Raw genomic sequence first — 13,574 nt, 5'->3', positions numbered from 1 at the left:
CTCTGATTTTAAGGTCAGGGCTGAGAACACAGGCATACAGAATTTAAAAACACTACAATACAGTCTGAAAGGTGTCAGATGTGTTCTTTACACTGACAGTTTATAAATTAATGATCAAAAACTGGGGTGGGAATTGTAAGAAAAAGATGGCCTGGTGATCTTCTGAAGTATTTTATCTTACAGTTCTAATGTCTTAAACATATTAAATAAAAAACTTCCTTTTTTGTTCAATACTATCTCTACATTGAAAGACATCATTCACTCAAGGTATGTACAGCAGAATAACCTTAGTACATACAAAAAAAAGGCAATAAGAGCACACTGAGGACTGGTGCATCTTATTACCTTGCCATGTTTCTTGCAAAATTCTTTAATAATTTAACAATAAATACACATGTTTAATTAAACCAGCTGGTGGCACTCTTGTGCCACTATGTGGATTTACCATCACAGTTGAGCAACATTATATTTTAAAATCCTTTTTTAAATGCATTCTCTGTCCCTAAGAAACAAATTTAGAATCTGGGAAACTCAGTATACAGTGTTCAGTAGAGAGCTGTACGCTTGCAAAACGTTGTTGAAAAGATTACTATAGCTTCCATTTCAACTACATCCGTTCACTTAATTCTTTAGATTCCAGCTTCAAGAATTAGAATCCACTATTTCCAAAAGAAAACTCAAGAATTAAAGGGTAACTATTATTTTTGTAATTTTGACCCAAAGATGGGGAAGAAGAAATGAAATTTTTTTTTCCAATCTCTTTGAGATTAAGTGTTCATGTGGAACTTATTCACATGGACACAATATGATAAACATCTAACTAAAAATATCAATTTTCTGCTTTCTTTTGCAAAGAGGGTTGTTTAACCTAGTGAAAAAAGAGGCTCAGAAGACACCTTATCACTCTCTACAACCACCTAAAAGGAAGTGTAGACAGGTGGGTGACGGTCTCTTCTTGCAAGTAACAAGAGATAAGACAAGAGGCCTCAAGTTGCCCCAGAGGAGGTTTAGATTGGATATTAGGAAAAAAATATTGCAAAAGAGGTTATAGTTTACTCTTATTAAAACCTCAGAAAAGGAAAACAGGCACTGAGAAACTGAAGCAGCAGCATTGGGTAACAGCTGCCTGACCCTTCACACACAATGTGTTTTCACAGAATCACAGAGTGGGAAGGGCTGGAAGAGACCACAGTTGGTCATCCGGTTCAATCTCCCTTGCTCAAGCAGGGTCATCCTAGAGCTGCTTATAAAAATTTTGTCAAATGATACTACTGAGAGAAATTTTCCATGATTGGACACTGTTACAGGGTGATTACTAGTCACCTACAAATACTTGGCAAAGTATTCCCAAGAAAGAAAAGGAAGGTGTGTGTCACTTAAAATACAGATGCTTTTAAAGACCTCTGCACATTTGACCATAACAGATGATGCTCCTGCCAATAATCTAAGTCTCGCTTTGTGCTTTCCCAAGAGAAGATAACCAAATTTGTCTGAAATTAAGCCTTCAGAATTCACTTTGTAGTCTGTAAGTCTCAGTGAAGCCTGGAGCATCGCAATTAAAAAACCCTCGAGGCCGCAGCCTCTCACAGAGCACTGGCCAGCCCTTCAGCTGGATTGCACACTCCTGAATCAAAGACAGGCCAAGATCAAGAACGCCTGGGTCCTGCTGGGAGAGTACAGCAGTCTTCCTTAAGCTGCAGTGCCTGGCTGCTGCAAAACATGCTGGAGCCAGACGAGGGAAGGAAGAACCTGGTGCAATTACTCTGTGCTCAAGAGAAGCCAACCCTCCCTCCTGGGACTCCTGTGACTCCATTTCCCTGCAGGCAACTGGAATAAAAAAATTTATTTTAAATCTTAACTTACAGCAAGTATTTATTAAACACTAGGGATGTTTATAACTTCATGCCAGTCCTGACAGACATTATAATCCTATTGAAATTCACTGTAATTTAAGTAACAGGTCTGTGGACATCTCCCATGAACGAACTGCTGCTCTGCGTGCATGAGGCACACTCAGTGCTAGTCCATCCCCTCCCAGGTCAGCCTGGGATGCTCCCCTGCTGAACACAAGTTATTTAAGACAGAGCAGGAGAGAAAGGATTGCAAAAGCCAGTGAACATTCAGCTCAAGCTTCATTTGGTTACTGCTTTTTAGAAATTTAAGACTAAACTGCTGCAAGAAAGAAGCAGTCCTGCCATTACCCCAACCACGTGCTCCCACATCTCTTGTGTGGACAGCAATAATTTTGACCATGTGGTTCAATGGATCAATGAACAACTAATTCACAAGGATTATTTTCCAGGGAAAGCTGTTCCAAATCACTGGGCAGCTGCATAAACAACAGCTCCAACACAAGATAGGGCAAGGCTGCCCAATTCATAAGTAGCATGGATCTAAACTGCATGCTACTGATCAATTCCCAAAACATGAAATCCCAAATACACTTTGTCTGCAGGGAGGAAGTTTCAGGAAACAGCCAAGAAAAAATAAGATGGAGTATAATTTCACAGAAAATCATTGTCCAATCAGTCTAAAAAAAGGTGCACTAGGTGGAAGATCTTAACAAGAAAGAGAAAAAACCTCAAACTGTGACTAATTGATTCCTAACTGCATTACTTACAGAATATCAGAGACTTCATCCTGTGAAGGGCTCTACCTGTAGCACAGAAAACAAGACATCCAAGCAGCTAAGAAACCTAAGGAATAAGAGTACATACAGCTTTAATTGAAGCTATAATTTAGTTTGAATCTACTGCCTTATACTCTAAGAAGTAACTGTATTAAGAAAAATATGATTTTAGGGCTGTTGACTCCTAAACTATAAATTCTGCCCAAAAGGACTGTAGACATAAAACCATCCAAAGATCACCCACTATAAAAGAATGAATATACACAGCTGGGGAGTTAAAAGTCACAAATCTACCCTATTTGTTAAAAGCAGGTAAGCCACATGAATGAAATAAAACCTGCATTCATAAAGCAAGGCATTGATGTGGCGGGTCTAACACATTGAATAACTTGCAAAAATAAGACTAATAAGTGTCCAACACAGGAAACTAATCAAAGCTGTACATTTGGTTAACTAAAAACAAAGGCTTTCCTTTGTATTTGCAGGCTTTTATTATAACAGACTAAACACTAAATACTAAATTATGGTATAACAAACGAAAGCAGCATGCTTAAAACTGGCACAGCTAAAAGGCCAGTTCTCAATTGTTTCTCCAGAACATGAAGTCTTATTTTTGGGAGGTTCAAACTCCTTTAAAAACCCTGCAAACCCTAGTTTTCACCCTATAATTTAGGAATATACGTAACTGAGGAAAACAACAAATTCTTTTCTCTTCTTATGAGTCTAATATTCCAGAACTGGTGGCTGTGTTCTTAATTTTTGTCATCTGTCCCAAATTTCTTTTTTGGCAACCTGAAACAAGAACAAACAAGTAATCTGTTTATAACTTCCTACAGATTTAGTATTTCATATCTCTAATTGAATCAAATGTTACAGAGAAAGTAAAGAAATTTGCTTTAAGCAGAATGGTGTGTCCATAATAAAGAAACTGGCTGTTTTAAAAGCTCCATAATTAATAATCACTAGTAGAGTGATATCTTTACTGGAAACTGCAACCAATGCATACAACTCTCCTGAAGCACAGTTTCAGCAAAGTTTGGTAACATCATAAGGCAAGATTTCTGATTTCTCAACTCGGGTCTAGTGAGTAGATCCAAGAGTGTGCTGCCTGGATTTATTTGGTCATTCATCCATGGTACTTTTTCTCCTGCAGAATTTGGTAGGAGAAGAATTCAGGTTCTGACTTCTAAACAACCATTTTCTTGGCTTGTCTGTATTAATGATACGATTTTTTCTTCAAGAAACCCTTCATAAACACAAGTATTTTTCTGAAGTGCTGTGGAACAGGCGTAAAAACAAAGAGATTAATTTTAAAGTGTGCTTATTTACCCAGCATTAGGGATAGCAGAGTGAGTCATTCATTTGCTTGTCCACAGAAGACTCCAACCTCACAGAAAACCCCAAAGAACAGTGTATTTACATAGAGACAGTGCTTTGGTGTTCACACTTACACTGACAAAGTATACCTAGCTGTAATTTTTGAGTGGATACCAGCCTTGCCAGCCAGTGGTGTCAAACAAGACATATACTACACTGCCCATTGTCCTGTTCCTTCCAGGGAGGGAACTTTCAAGCTTATTCATCAGCATGTGGCAAAGCTGACAGAGGAGAAACTACTCTTACATGTTTTATGGTTTCTGCTACACTTTGGTTATCTCCTATGTGGAAAAGTTAAAGGATAAATTTAAAGTCTATAGCTATAAAATAAGCTCAGATACATTCAGTGGAAAATCAAGATTTACCAATGCAAGGATAATGTTTAAATTCTTGTTTCCCTTTCATTTTAAACCTATTTACCCTAACTTCTGAAACCTACCATTCTATGCATGTGCAGTAAACAAAATTTTTAGAATGCCTCCTTTGGATCTTCATTGAAAATGCTTAAAAAAAAATAAAATTATCCCTTCCCATCATTTGCTTTGCAGATTCCATAAGTATAATGTGAAAAAAGTTTATGTGCTAGTTTCCAGGCATTAGGAAGAGTGTCTTAGCAATCCTTGGGTTCTAGTGCATCATATCACGATTATGCATAGCCCAACACATTTGATTATTTCTTTGAAATACATAAATATTGTTTATATTTTATAAAATCATATGTTTATCTCAGAGAATGCTTTGAAAGCTTCCAGAATCTACCAAATGAGGAGCATTTTACATGCATTTCAAGAACACTTGAAAAATGGATGGCTCACACTTCTTATGCCAACAAAATTGGAAGCCAAAGTAATGTTTCAGGATGACAGATATGCACAATTTTGCCTTACTGTTGACTTATTAAAGAACACACTGTGACTAATAATTGGAAAAAAAATAAAGAGGAAGAAATGGTCTAATTGTGTTTCAAATTAAGTCTTTCCATTGACTATTTTCAGCCTAGGAAAAGCGGAACTGGAAATGCTCCAGAATAGACTTTGTGTTCTAAACTAAGGACATAACACAACTGGCAGGAAAGGGACTTTTTTTTTAGTCTTTAGAAGAAACACAAACCAAACTTCTGCCATGTCTTGTTTGTTGCTTATCTGCGACTACTCTCCCAGATTGGAGTCTAACATCCTTCACATCTGCTAACCACACAACACATGGACCATAAGGGAAAGTACTCAGACTTTAAGCTCGCAAAATACAAAAGCCTATTCCTGAGCCTGTGCTCTATTCCTGCAAGAGCTAAAACAGACCACAACTCTTCTTTAAACCACCTACAAATAGCAGATGAGATTCAGCAGTCCAACTCTATTTTAAGACACTGTTGCCTACCGAAGACCATATATATCATCAGTTTATTTGTCTGCACTCATTAACAGTTAACTGCCTTTTCAAACAATGCAGCATTTAGCAATCCCACATAAAACATGACCCTCAATGATCTTAAATGGGTACCAAAACTTCTGTGTTATACCACTGCACAGGCAAATGAAATACTAACATGTCCATGTAAGAACTATAGCAAAATTGCTACAAAACAAACTTTATTGTCCCTTATGTCCGTTTCAAGTTTTCCATTTTATCCCACAGGATCTTTTGGCCAATACAGATTTATTTATGTGTGCTGAGCTTACATGGCAATTGCTACTAACCCTCATGCCTCCAAAGCTCCCTTTTTTTACCCTGAAAGAAACGTTAATGTTTACTCTACACCACTTTCTTTGTCAAGTGAAGCAAAAAACATGTGGCTTTATTGCACTGACAGTCTCTTAAGATTTTTACCCCTCATACAACAAGTATAAATCTACAATGAGTTCAAGTAAAAGCTAAAAAATAAAATGCAATTAAATCATGTAGTGTTACCAGCTAAACTTTGCATTATCTTTGTACGTGCAGAATCTCTCAGCTGTGCAAACTGGGTTACAGACATAAAGAGGGTGGGGGTGATGCTGAACTGTGCCAGACCAGATGGCGGACTTCAAACTTCTGTGCCACCTCCTCACTGAGTGTGTGCAAGACAGTTACAATGACTGCCCTGAATGGAGCCTTTCACCCGCCAGCCACAAACAGCCACACAAGCATCACCAACACAGCTCTCTATTCTCTGCCCTCTGCTTTCTTCTTCTGCTCTAGCACAGCTCACTGAAAACAGAGACAACTTCTTCCTGGCAGAGGGACCAAAGGAAGAAGAGAAAGATAATGTGGGTGGAGGCAACAAGTTAGTCACAGAGACATCATTTCCCCTACGTTCAGCTCATGCTATTACTTCACCAATTTGCTCTACGTACAAGTAAAGTAACCCCCCCCCCCAGAAACAACTGTTTAAGGTGCATGCCATTCATTACACAACTAAAAGCATAGAAAATGAAATGCAACCTACCAATTTAAGAAAGAATACTGTTCAAGCAAGGATCTGTAAAGTCATTTTGTCAAAGACAAATTTCAATTTAGGAAAAAATTATGCAGGTTAGGGTGGGGACAACTTCTCTTTTTATTCAACGATACTTAAGGGGAGACTGAAGACAAGAACATAAGTGTAGTCAGAAAACACTCAGTACCACCAAGACAAAATCTCAGGATTACAAAGTGATAGTCTTTGAAAACATCAACATTCACAATGTCTAAAGACAGCACTAAAAAAGGAAAGGAGGGAAGGAAGAAAATTAAACTATGATGACAACTACTAAACCCACAATTTTAAACAACCAAGAGAACTCCAGTCAACTCCCCTGAAAGTGGCCTAAAGACAAATTCAGAATGAGTACAAGGATGGTCCTGGCCAATATGACCACTGAGAGTTACAATTTGTCATCATGCTGATACATCTGCAACCCCAGGAATTGCCTACAGCACAGGCTGTTGAAAGGAAGAGGAAGACAAGACACTAAGGTGCCTGTCCAAATGCTCAGGCAAGAAGTTCTGAATTATCAGGTACAACCGAGTGAGTTCCTGCTCTCCCTTCCGGTCTCCAGTCCTTGGCTACGACCCTGCTAACGTGCATCAGCCTTCTGAGCCTCTGCAGTTCACCTAAACAACACAGAATGAGACTCAGAATAGAAGCACAAAGTTTTGGTGTACTAAGTACCAGTTAAGTGCCAAAGCTGGGACAAGGGAGGAGATGAGAGTGTAAGAAAGAATTGTGAGAAAGGAAGTCTGAGATGGAAAGGGAAGTCATATCCTCCCATTTCTGATGGTTGTGGAATTGCAGCCCTCTTCATTAATATTGGTCCCTATTGCCAGCCAGAGAGTATACCTGACCACACATACCTTCAGTGGGCCAGTGCATGACCTCTTTTACAGAATTTTTCTGCACTTCACAGTCAGAGAGCTCTTAAATACAGAGTAGAACTATTTTTTAATGTAGAATACTGAAGTTTATAACTGCAAAGCCTAATTTCCTTTTCCAGACATGCGTTTCCTCACATCAAAACTGTCTTCCATTTCACTCAAGAAGAGCATAACATGAATTTGCAGCAGAAAGGATGACTTTTTAAAGTACCTATACTGCCTGGAGAAGAGAGAAAGTACCGGTCAAAAGGGCAGAGCTGCCAAGAGATTGGTCTCTTTCAGATGAGCCACACCAGTAAAGAAAAATTTAAAAGGTCAGCTCACCTACAGGCAGTCTCAAGGAAGACAGGCAAAGGAAAAGAGCTAACTTGAAGCACTACTTCATAATAACAAATCTCAAAACAGATCTGCTGTGACCATGAATAAACAGCCTCTCCCACTTTCTGCATAAAAACAGTTGGGTTTTTTCCCTATATGGACGTTAGAACTTCTTCAAAGGCTATTTCCTCAGAGGGATGTTTTCTATTAGAAGCAGCACTACTGAGTGAACTGTGTGGGTGGGATGGTACAATTCAGCCCTACTAGTAAAAGGTGTTTTCGTTCACAGCCTAGCCAAGAGGATTGATAAACCCTTAAAATAGTTTTTGGATACTAAATGAATGACATTGGAAATAATCAGCTTTGTTGACACCCAATGATTCTTCCAAATAATCCAATAATACTTTAAAAGCTGAATTCATTTAAAAAATACCACCACAGAATCTGTCACAAACTCAAAAAGAACCTGATTTCCCTTTCTCTGTTCACCAGTGATGTTACTTTGCAGTAAGAAGTCCCATCCCATCACATGACAATTTTAATACTGAATAGTTGAATACCGTTTCTGTAAACCTGGGGACAAATTCTCAGAATTGAACACCTTCCTCAGTCTACTGAAATTAAAAATAATAATTAGAGCAAAAGCAAACAGCACAGTTAATGAGTACAGAGGTTTCTGTTCTCAAGAAGAGAGCACAATTCAGATCTCTAATTACTGACGCTTTCTGGTTACCTCCTTCAAAGGGATCAACCATTCTTATCAACTTATCTGGGCAGAGAAACAATAGCCACATTCTTATATGAGAAGCAATCACTGGCTTTGCACAAAGGCAGCCCTCACATGTCTTTGAGAAAAGCTTTTGGGGATGATTCTGAGCCTTGCAGTCAGTGGTCAAGAGCTCAGAAAGCAACTGAAAGAACAACTGCAATGCCTGCAGCAATATACATTAGCTTCCTGTGAAGACAAAGCAACTTCTTGACCTCTGTCCCTTGACTCATCAACATCAAGTTAATTAAGGGCAGCAGGTGGTTTGCTGATTACTCATGATACAAAGGATTGAAATAACTTGGGAGACAAGAAGGGCAATTTTACTGATGTCTCAAGCATCCCAAACTAAATGAGAGAATCTAGAGGGAGACCTGCAAGATCAACTGCAGAAAACACCTTGCATTAAAAATCAAAAAATACAACATTCATGCTTCTCTTATGCTAGGCAAGCTAGAGCAACTAATTCACAAAAGTCATCTTTTTAGCCCAAGAAGAGATCAAAATGCAAGACTACCTAACTATACAATCATGAAAAACAGCTGGAGATGCAAAAAAACCAAACCGAACAACCAACCAAAAATAAGCCTTATCATACCATAAAAAGAAAATGATTCTCAAACAAACAACAATAAAATCAATGTCACAGGCTGGGCTTGAACACTTAGGCCTACAGCAATAATGCAAAGGTTTGCATTTTAACTTTACAAGGAGCAAAGGCACATTTCTATCTGTTTTGCTTCACTCAATATGAAATCTCCAATAAAAGCACACTGAACACAAACGTTTTATACAAAAACGTAAGTTGACCTAAACTGTCATTCATTCCTCACCATTTCAAATAAAGATTTAAATCAAAGTGTGACCTCAATGAGTTGATCATAAGAATGACAAGCCTACATCATTCACTTTACATCAGATGAACTTTTGCACTTGCAATGTTCACTGAACTGGCTGTTCTTACTGAAGTTTCTTCTCTGATTAATCAATATCAAAACATCAAAATACCAAATTAATATCTGCTAATGTTGTATTGTAGCCCAGTTATTTTTCTGTGTTGTGTATTGCTTCAAAGACCTCCTCCTGTCACACATTTAACAATATTAAGTAGCAGCCAATTAATGGTCTAATATAACTCCAGATAGACACCCATAGATTGCTCCATGTGTTTCAGGTACTAACAGTACTGTAGTACTGTTTCACCAATTGTGCTTTCTTTTTTCCATAGGTGTACACTCCTCAGATTTAAATTAAAGGCAATAAGTGATATTTACTTTGAATAAAAATCTTAACTATAAAAACATTAAAAGGCATGATTGGCTTGAGAGGAGGAAGAGATGGGAGAAGCTCTTAAAAAAAACCAAAACACATTCTTGTAAAGAAGTTCCCTTGCAGACAGAACCAAAACCAGAGAAAGAAGTAGCTACAACACGTGCAGTTCCTGTAAAAGCAAGTTTTCAATCAATCCCACTGCAGATGTTTAGCTACAAGTGTCAGCATGGGGAATGAGGTGTAAGTTTGAAGAGAAAAACCCAAACCACACAAACATCTTGAGTTAGTGATCCCCTACCTCAGTGATGGGTTGGCCCTGTGATGTCAAGTCCAGTTCCTGAGGTCTCGTCACCTTATCGATATCCAGGGAGTCCATGCTGGAAGCTGCCGAGGTGACGCTGGAGCGGGAGGAGTTACTGATGGAGCGCACCTCGGCATCGCTCACGGTGCCAGCAGACGCTGTCCTCCTGTGCTGGCCACTAACCACTGGCTTGGTGTCCTCTGCCACAGACTGCTGGGCTGCCTCATCCATGCTCAAAGAGGCCTTCTCTAGCTGCGCAGTGATGTCATCCAGAGACACGTTGGCATGTGGCGCCTTGGTCACCTTAGCGGAGGAGGAGGACAAGCCTTTCACACTGCTGTGCTTAGTGGAAGGTCGAGTAGCAGGTGGTTTCTGCGTTTTGGGCTCTGTGGCAAGGCGTTTCACTGCAGCATTGTTTGCTGAATGAGAGCCGATGCTGCTGAGCTCCTGCTCTATGGAACACAGATCAGCCATCAGGGCATCCAGATCCACGGTCTCCCCCTGATTCAGGGCTTCTGCAACAAACAAGGGTAGTCAGTACGTGCAGAGTTATTTCATTTGCAACACCTCATTTTGTGTTATCAAATCTAATGGTTAAGAGAGCAAAGGAAGCAGTATTTTCTTTTCCCATCTGTATTGCAAAATATCTGTGCACTGCTGAACAGCAATTCATTTGTACTAGTATCCTTGACCAGTGCAACTTTCACACTGTTTTGGTTACACTCATGTGTAAGCAAAAGAAGTCTATGAAAGTTCAGATTACATCTGAAAAGTTTAAACTGCTTTCCTGTGAACAGAATGTAAAAATGTATTTTGCATAATATTATGCCTCACTTTTCAAAGAAGTGTAGATGTTTTGCTAAGCATTTTCTGCTAAAGCAATGCAACTGCTTTAAAAAAACAGAACCAAAACGAAAACACTATACACATAATCAAACCTTTAAATTAAGGTTTCATTCTGTTTATCCTGAAAGCATTCTGTAGCTATATTCCTGCATCCTGTTCCACAAAACAAGATGCTCTTTCTTCCTGGTTAACAGATACACATTAATTCATTCTTTCATGAGACCAGATCCCAGAACAAGCTTTTTTATACAAATACTACACTACAGTTCTCAGATACTAGGTGCTGTAAAAGATACTGCTTTAAGAGACTCAAATACTTGAAAAAAAAAAAGGACACCAAAAAGCTATGCCTTCAGCAAATATGTTCTCACCTCAGCTGTAAGTGAATTCAAAAGTTCTTATATTTCACAGTATTTTAATTTATACTTGGAATACGTTTTTTCATTAAACTAGTATTTTTCTTAAACTGTATGTGATAAATAATTCAACAAACCATTCAAATTGTACATGGAGAAGCGATATGAGAAGTTGGCAAGATTGGTTTCCTGGCGGAGGGGCGACCTCTTCACTGGTGCCACAGGCTTGTCTGCATCTAAGCTCTGAAAAAGATTAAAAAAGGGCAAAATAGAATTTGACAAGGAACTGAACAAGCAAACATTTAAGTTGAATGAGAATTAATTTTTTCTAAGAGAAATTTTCAGAAGTTACTGATATATATAAAAGGACCCCTGTTTTTCAGGCTTTAGACTGAAAACAAACATCATACCACAAAGATTTAACTTCAGATGTGCAGTGAAGAAAAGCTGTTAAGCACAGTCTGCTTTTTTTCAGAATCAAAAGGAGAGAAGCATTTTCCAAATCCTTTTTTGAGTGGTGTTAGAACCTAGTTCATTTTGAAACAGACAGCTGACTTACCTGTAACTATTTCTCTGCAGGAAACGGCACAACGTTGTTGGAAACTGGGATAAGAGTCTAAGATATGGTCTAAGACAGCCACCATCAGCTTATGATTGTAATCATGGCATTAATGCTTAAAAATATTCAATGAAGAATCCTATTTTATTAACAAGGATTTAAATTCACTAAATTTAGAATTTTTTTCAATAGTCTTTCCTGGGAATAACCAACCTCAGCCAGTTTATGTAGGACAGATTTTTTTAGGAAAACTAACACAGGTTGAAAAAAGAAACTCTTTCTAACAAATACACTGAATTGTAATGTTATGGTGGCTAATATGAGTATAGTACTATAATAAATACCAGGATTTTTGTAAGTAGCAAGCAGTAGGGCACTGTGATCCAGCTGCTAACTCAGGAAGTACAGGGTCAGGAGCTGCTGGCCCTGGAGTGGAATGTGTTACATCGGGAACCCAGCTCTTGCTGTCACTGAAGTTCAACAGGCCTGCAGAACATCTGAAATTAGGCAATGCTTGTACTGATAAAGAGTTCCTGAAGATATGCTTGCCTGAAGGAAAGTGTCTTCTAGTTCCAACAGAATAAAGTTTCTCACCTAAACTTTTTATGTTCATTTTCTACATCTTTACTCCAGCCTTTGTTAAAAAGACCAAATGCCCTACTTTTCTCCCTAATATTTGTTCTTCCTGAGCTCCCTTCTTTCCTTAGCTTGGCCTGGACTTAATTAAAAAAAAAAAAAATCCATAACCCTAGAGACATCAGTGAAACTGAAGACTGAAAAGGTAAGTTAGGCCCCGTTCCTTCAAACCAAACCCACTGACTGCTATAAAAGATTTCCTGTGAAGCAAATATATTCTGGTTAAAAGCACCTCAATGTGTTTTACTGGCTTTAATAAAGTTATTGCAGATCATTGGACACACATGTGATATGCCCTCACTATCATCTGAGGACATTCTCCATAACACATTAGATTGCTAAACCAGGAGTTTGGAGAACTGCTGAAACTGCAACCCCGCCAAAAGCTTAATTCTAAATAATCATGAGAAGCAAGGTAAATTTTTTTTCATTTAACCTGCACCATACAGCAGGATAACATAAGCAGAATAAATGTTAAGACACTCTTCATCAACACCAAATATTGCTCACACACGCTGAAGGTTTTGTGACTTCAAATGCTTTTGTCAGACCAACAGTTAAAGAGGGAAAATGAATTCAAAGATTCTCATTTAAACTATTTCTGATCTCTTAAAAAACACTTACATCTGGGTCTTACTTTAAATCTCCTCAAAATAAACATTTAGGAAATCTAAAAAGAAGTTAAAGATCAAGGATCTCAGGGACAAAACCCTTGCCCTTCTAGTGCTCTTGAAGTCAAGCTGACAGATAGCAACAAATGCTGAACCTACAGGAGATTGCACTTTGGATCTCATTAACTCTAATCACCTCCTTTTTCTGGACGTCATTGGAACAGACCCATCAAGATTTGATGATTGTCCAAATAAATGAACGGAGACACAACCAACTCCGTTAACTTGTTCATACATAAGAATATGAGGTCATTCAAAGTTTTGGGAGCAATGTAATTTCTTAGTAGTTGCGAACAATAGACGGGCAACTGTCAGCCTATGCTGCAGACTGTCCCCAACAGCAATATGAAGGGAAGAAATAATGTGGGTCCTACCATTAAGTAACTCTTAGTAGGCTTTAAGAAATTTGCACGGACCAACGACAAACTGAGACATCACCCTGAAGTCTGCATGTCAATAGTGTAGCTATAAGCCCCAAGTAAAGTATTCTTATATTTCTAGGCTGCTCAT

The 13,574-nt window shown here is 38.4% G+C and overlaps 1 protein-coding gene across 2 annotated transcripts in view; it reads right to left on the bottom strand.

Moving 5' to 3' along the window:
- RAPH1 (Ras association (RalGDS/AF-6) and pleckstrin homology domains 1) overlaps nt 1–13,574 on the bottom strand; it is an 88,252-nt gene that overhangs the window by 39,925 nt on the left and 34,753 nt on the right. For both annotated transcript variants that reach the window (XM_063400373.1, XM_063400374.1), the window contains exons 3-4: nt 11,336–11,441; nt 9,994–10,511 (exon numbers count right to left, since the gene is read on the bottom strand). In XM_063400373.1, the coding sequence (XP_063256443.1) occupies nt 9,994–10,511; nt 11,336–11,441 (624 nt within the window). The remainder of the gene's footprint in view (nt 1–9,993; nt 10,512–11,335; nt 11,442–13,574) is intronic.

Source organism: Prinia subflava, chromosome 6, assembly GCF_021018805.1.
Source record: "Prinia subflava isolate CZ2003 ecotype Zambia chromosome 6, Cam_Psub_1.2, whole genome shotgun sequence".
Lineage (NCBI taxonomy): Eukaryota > Metazoa > Chordata > Aves > Passeriformes > Cisticolidae > Prinia > Prinia subflava.
The sequence above is the reverse complement of the archived record's forward strand: the minus strand, read 5'-3'. Positions and strand labels throughout refer to the sequence as shown.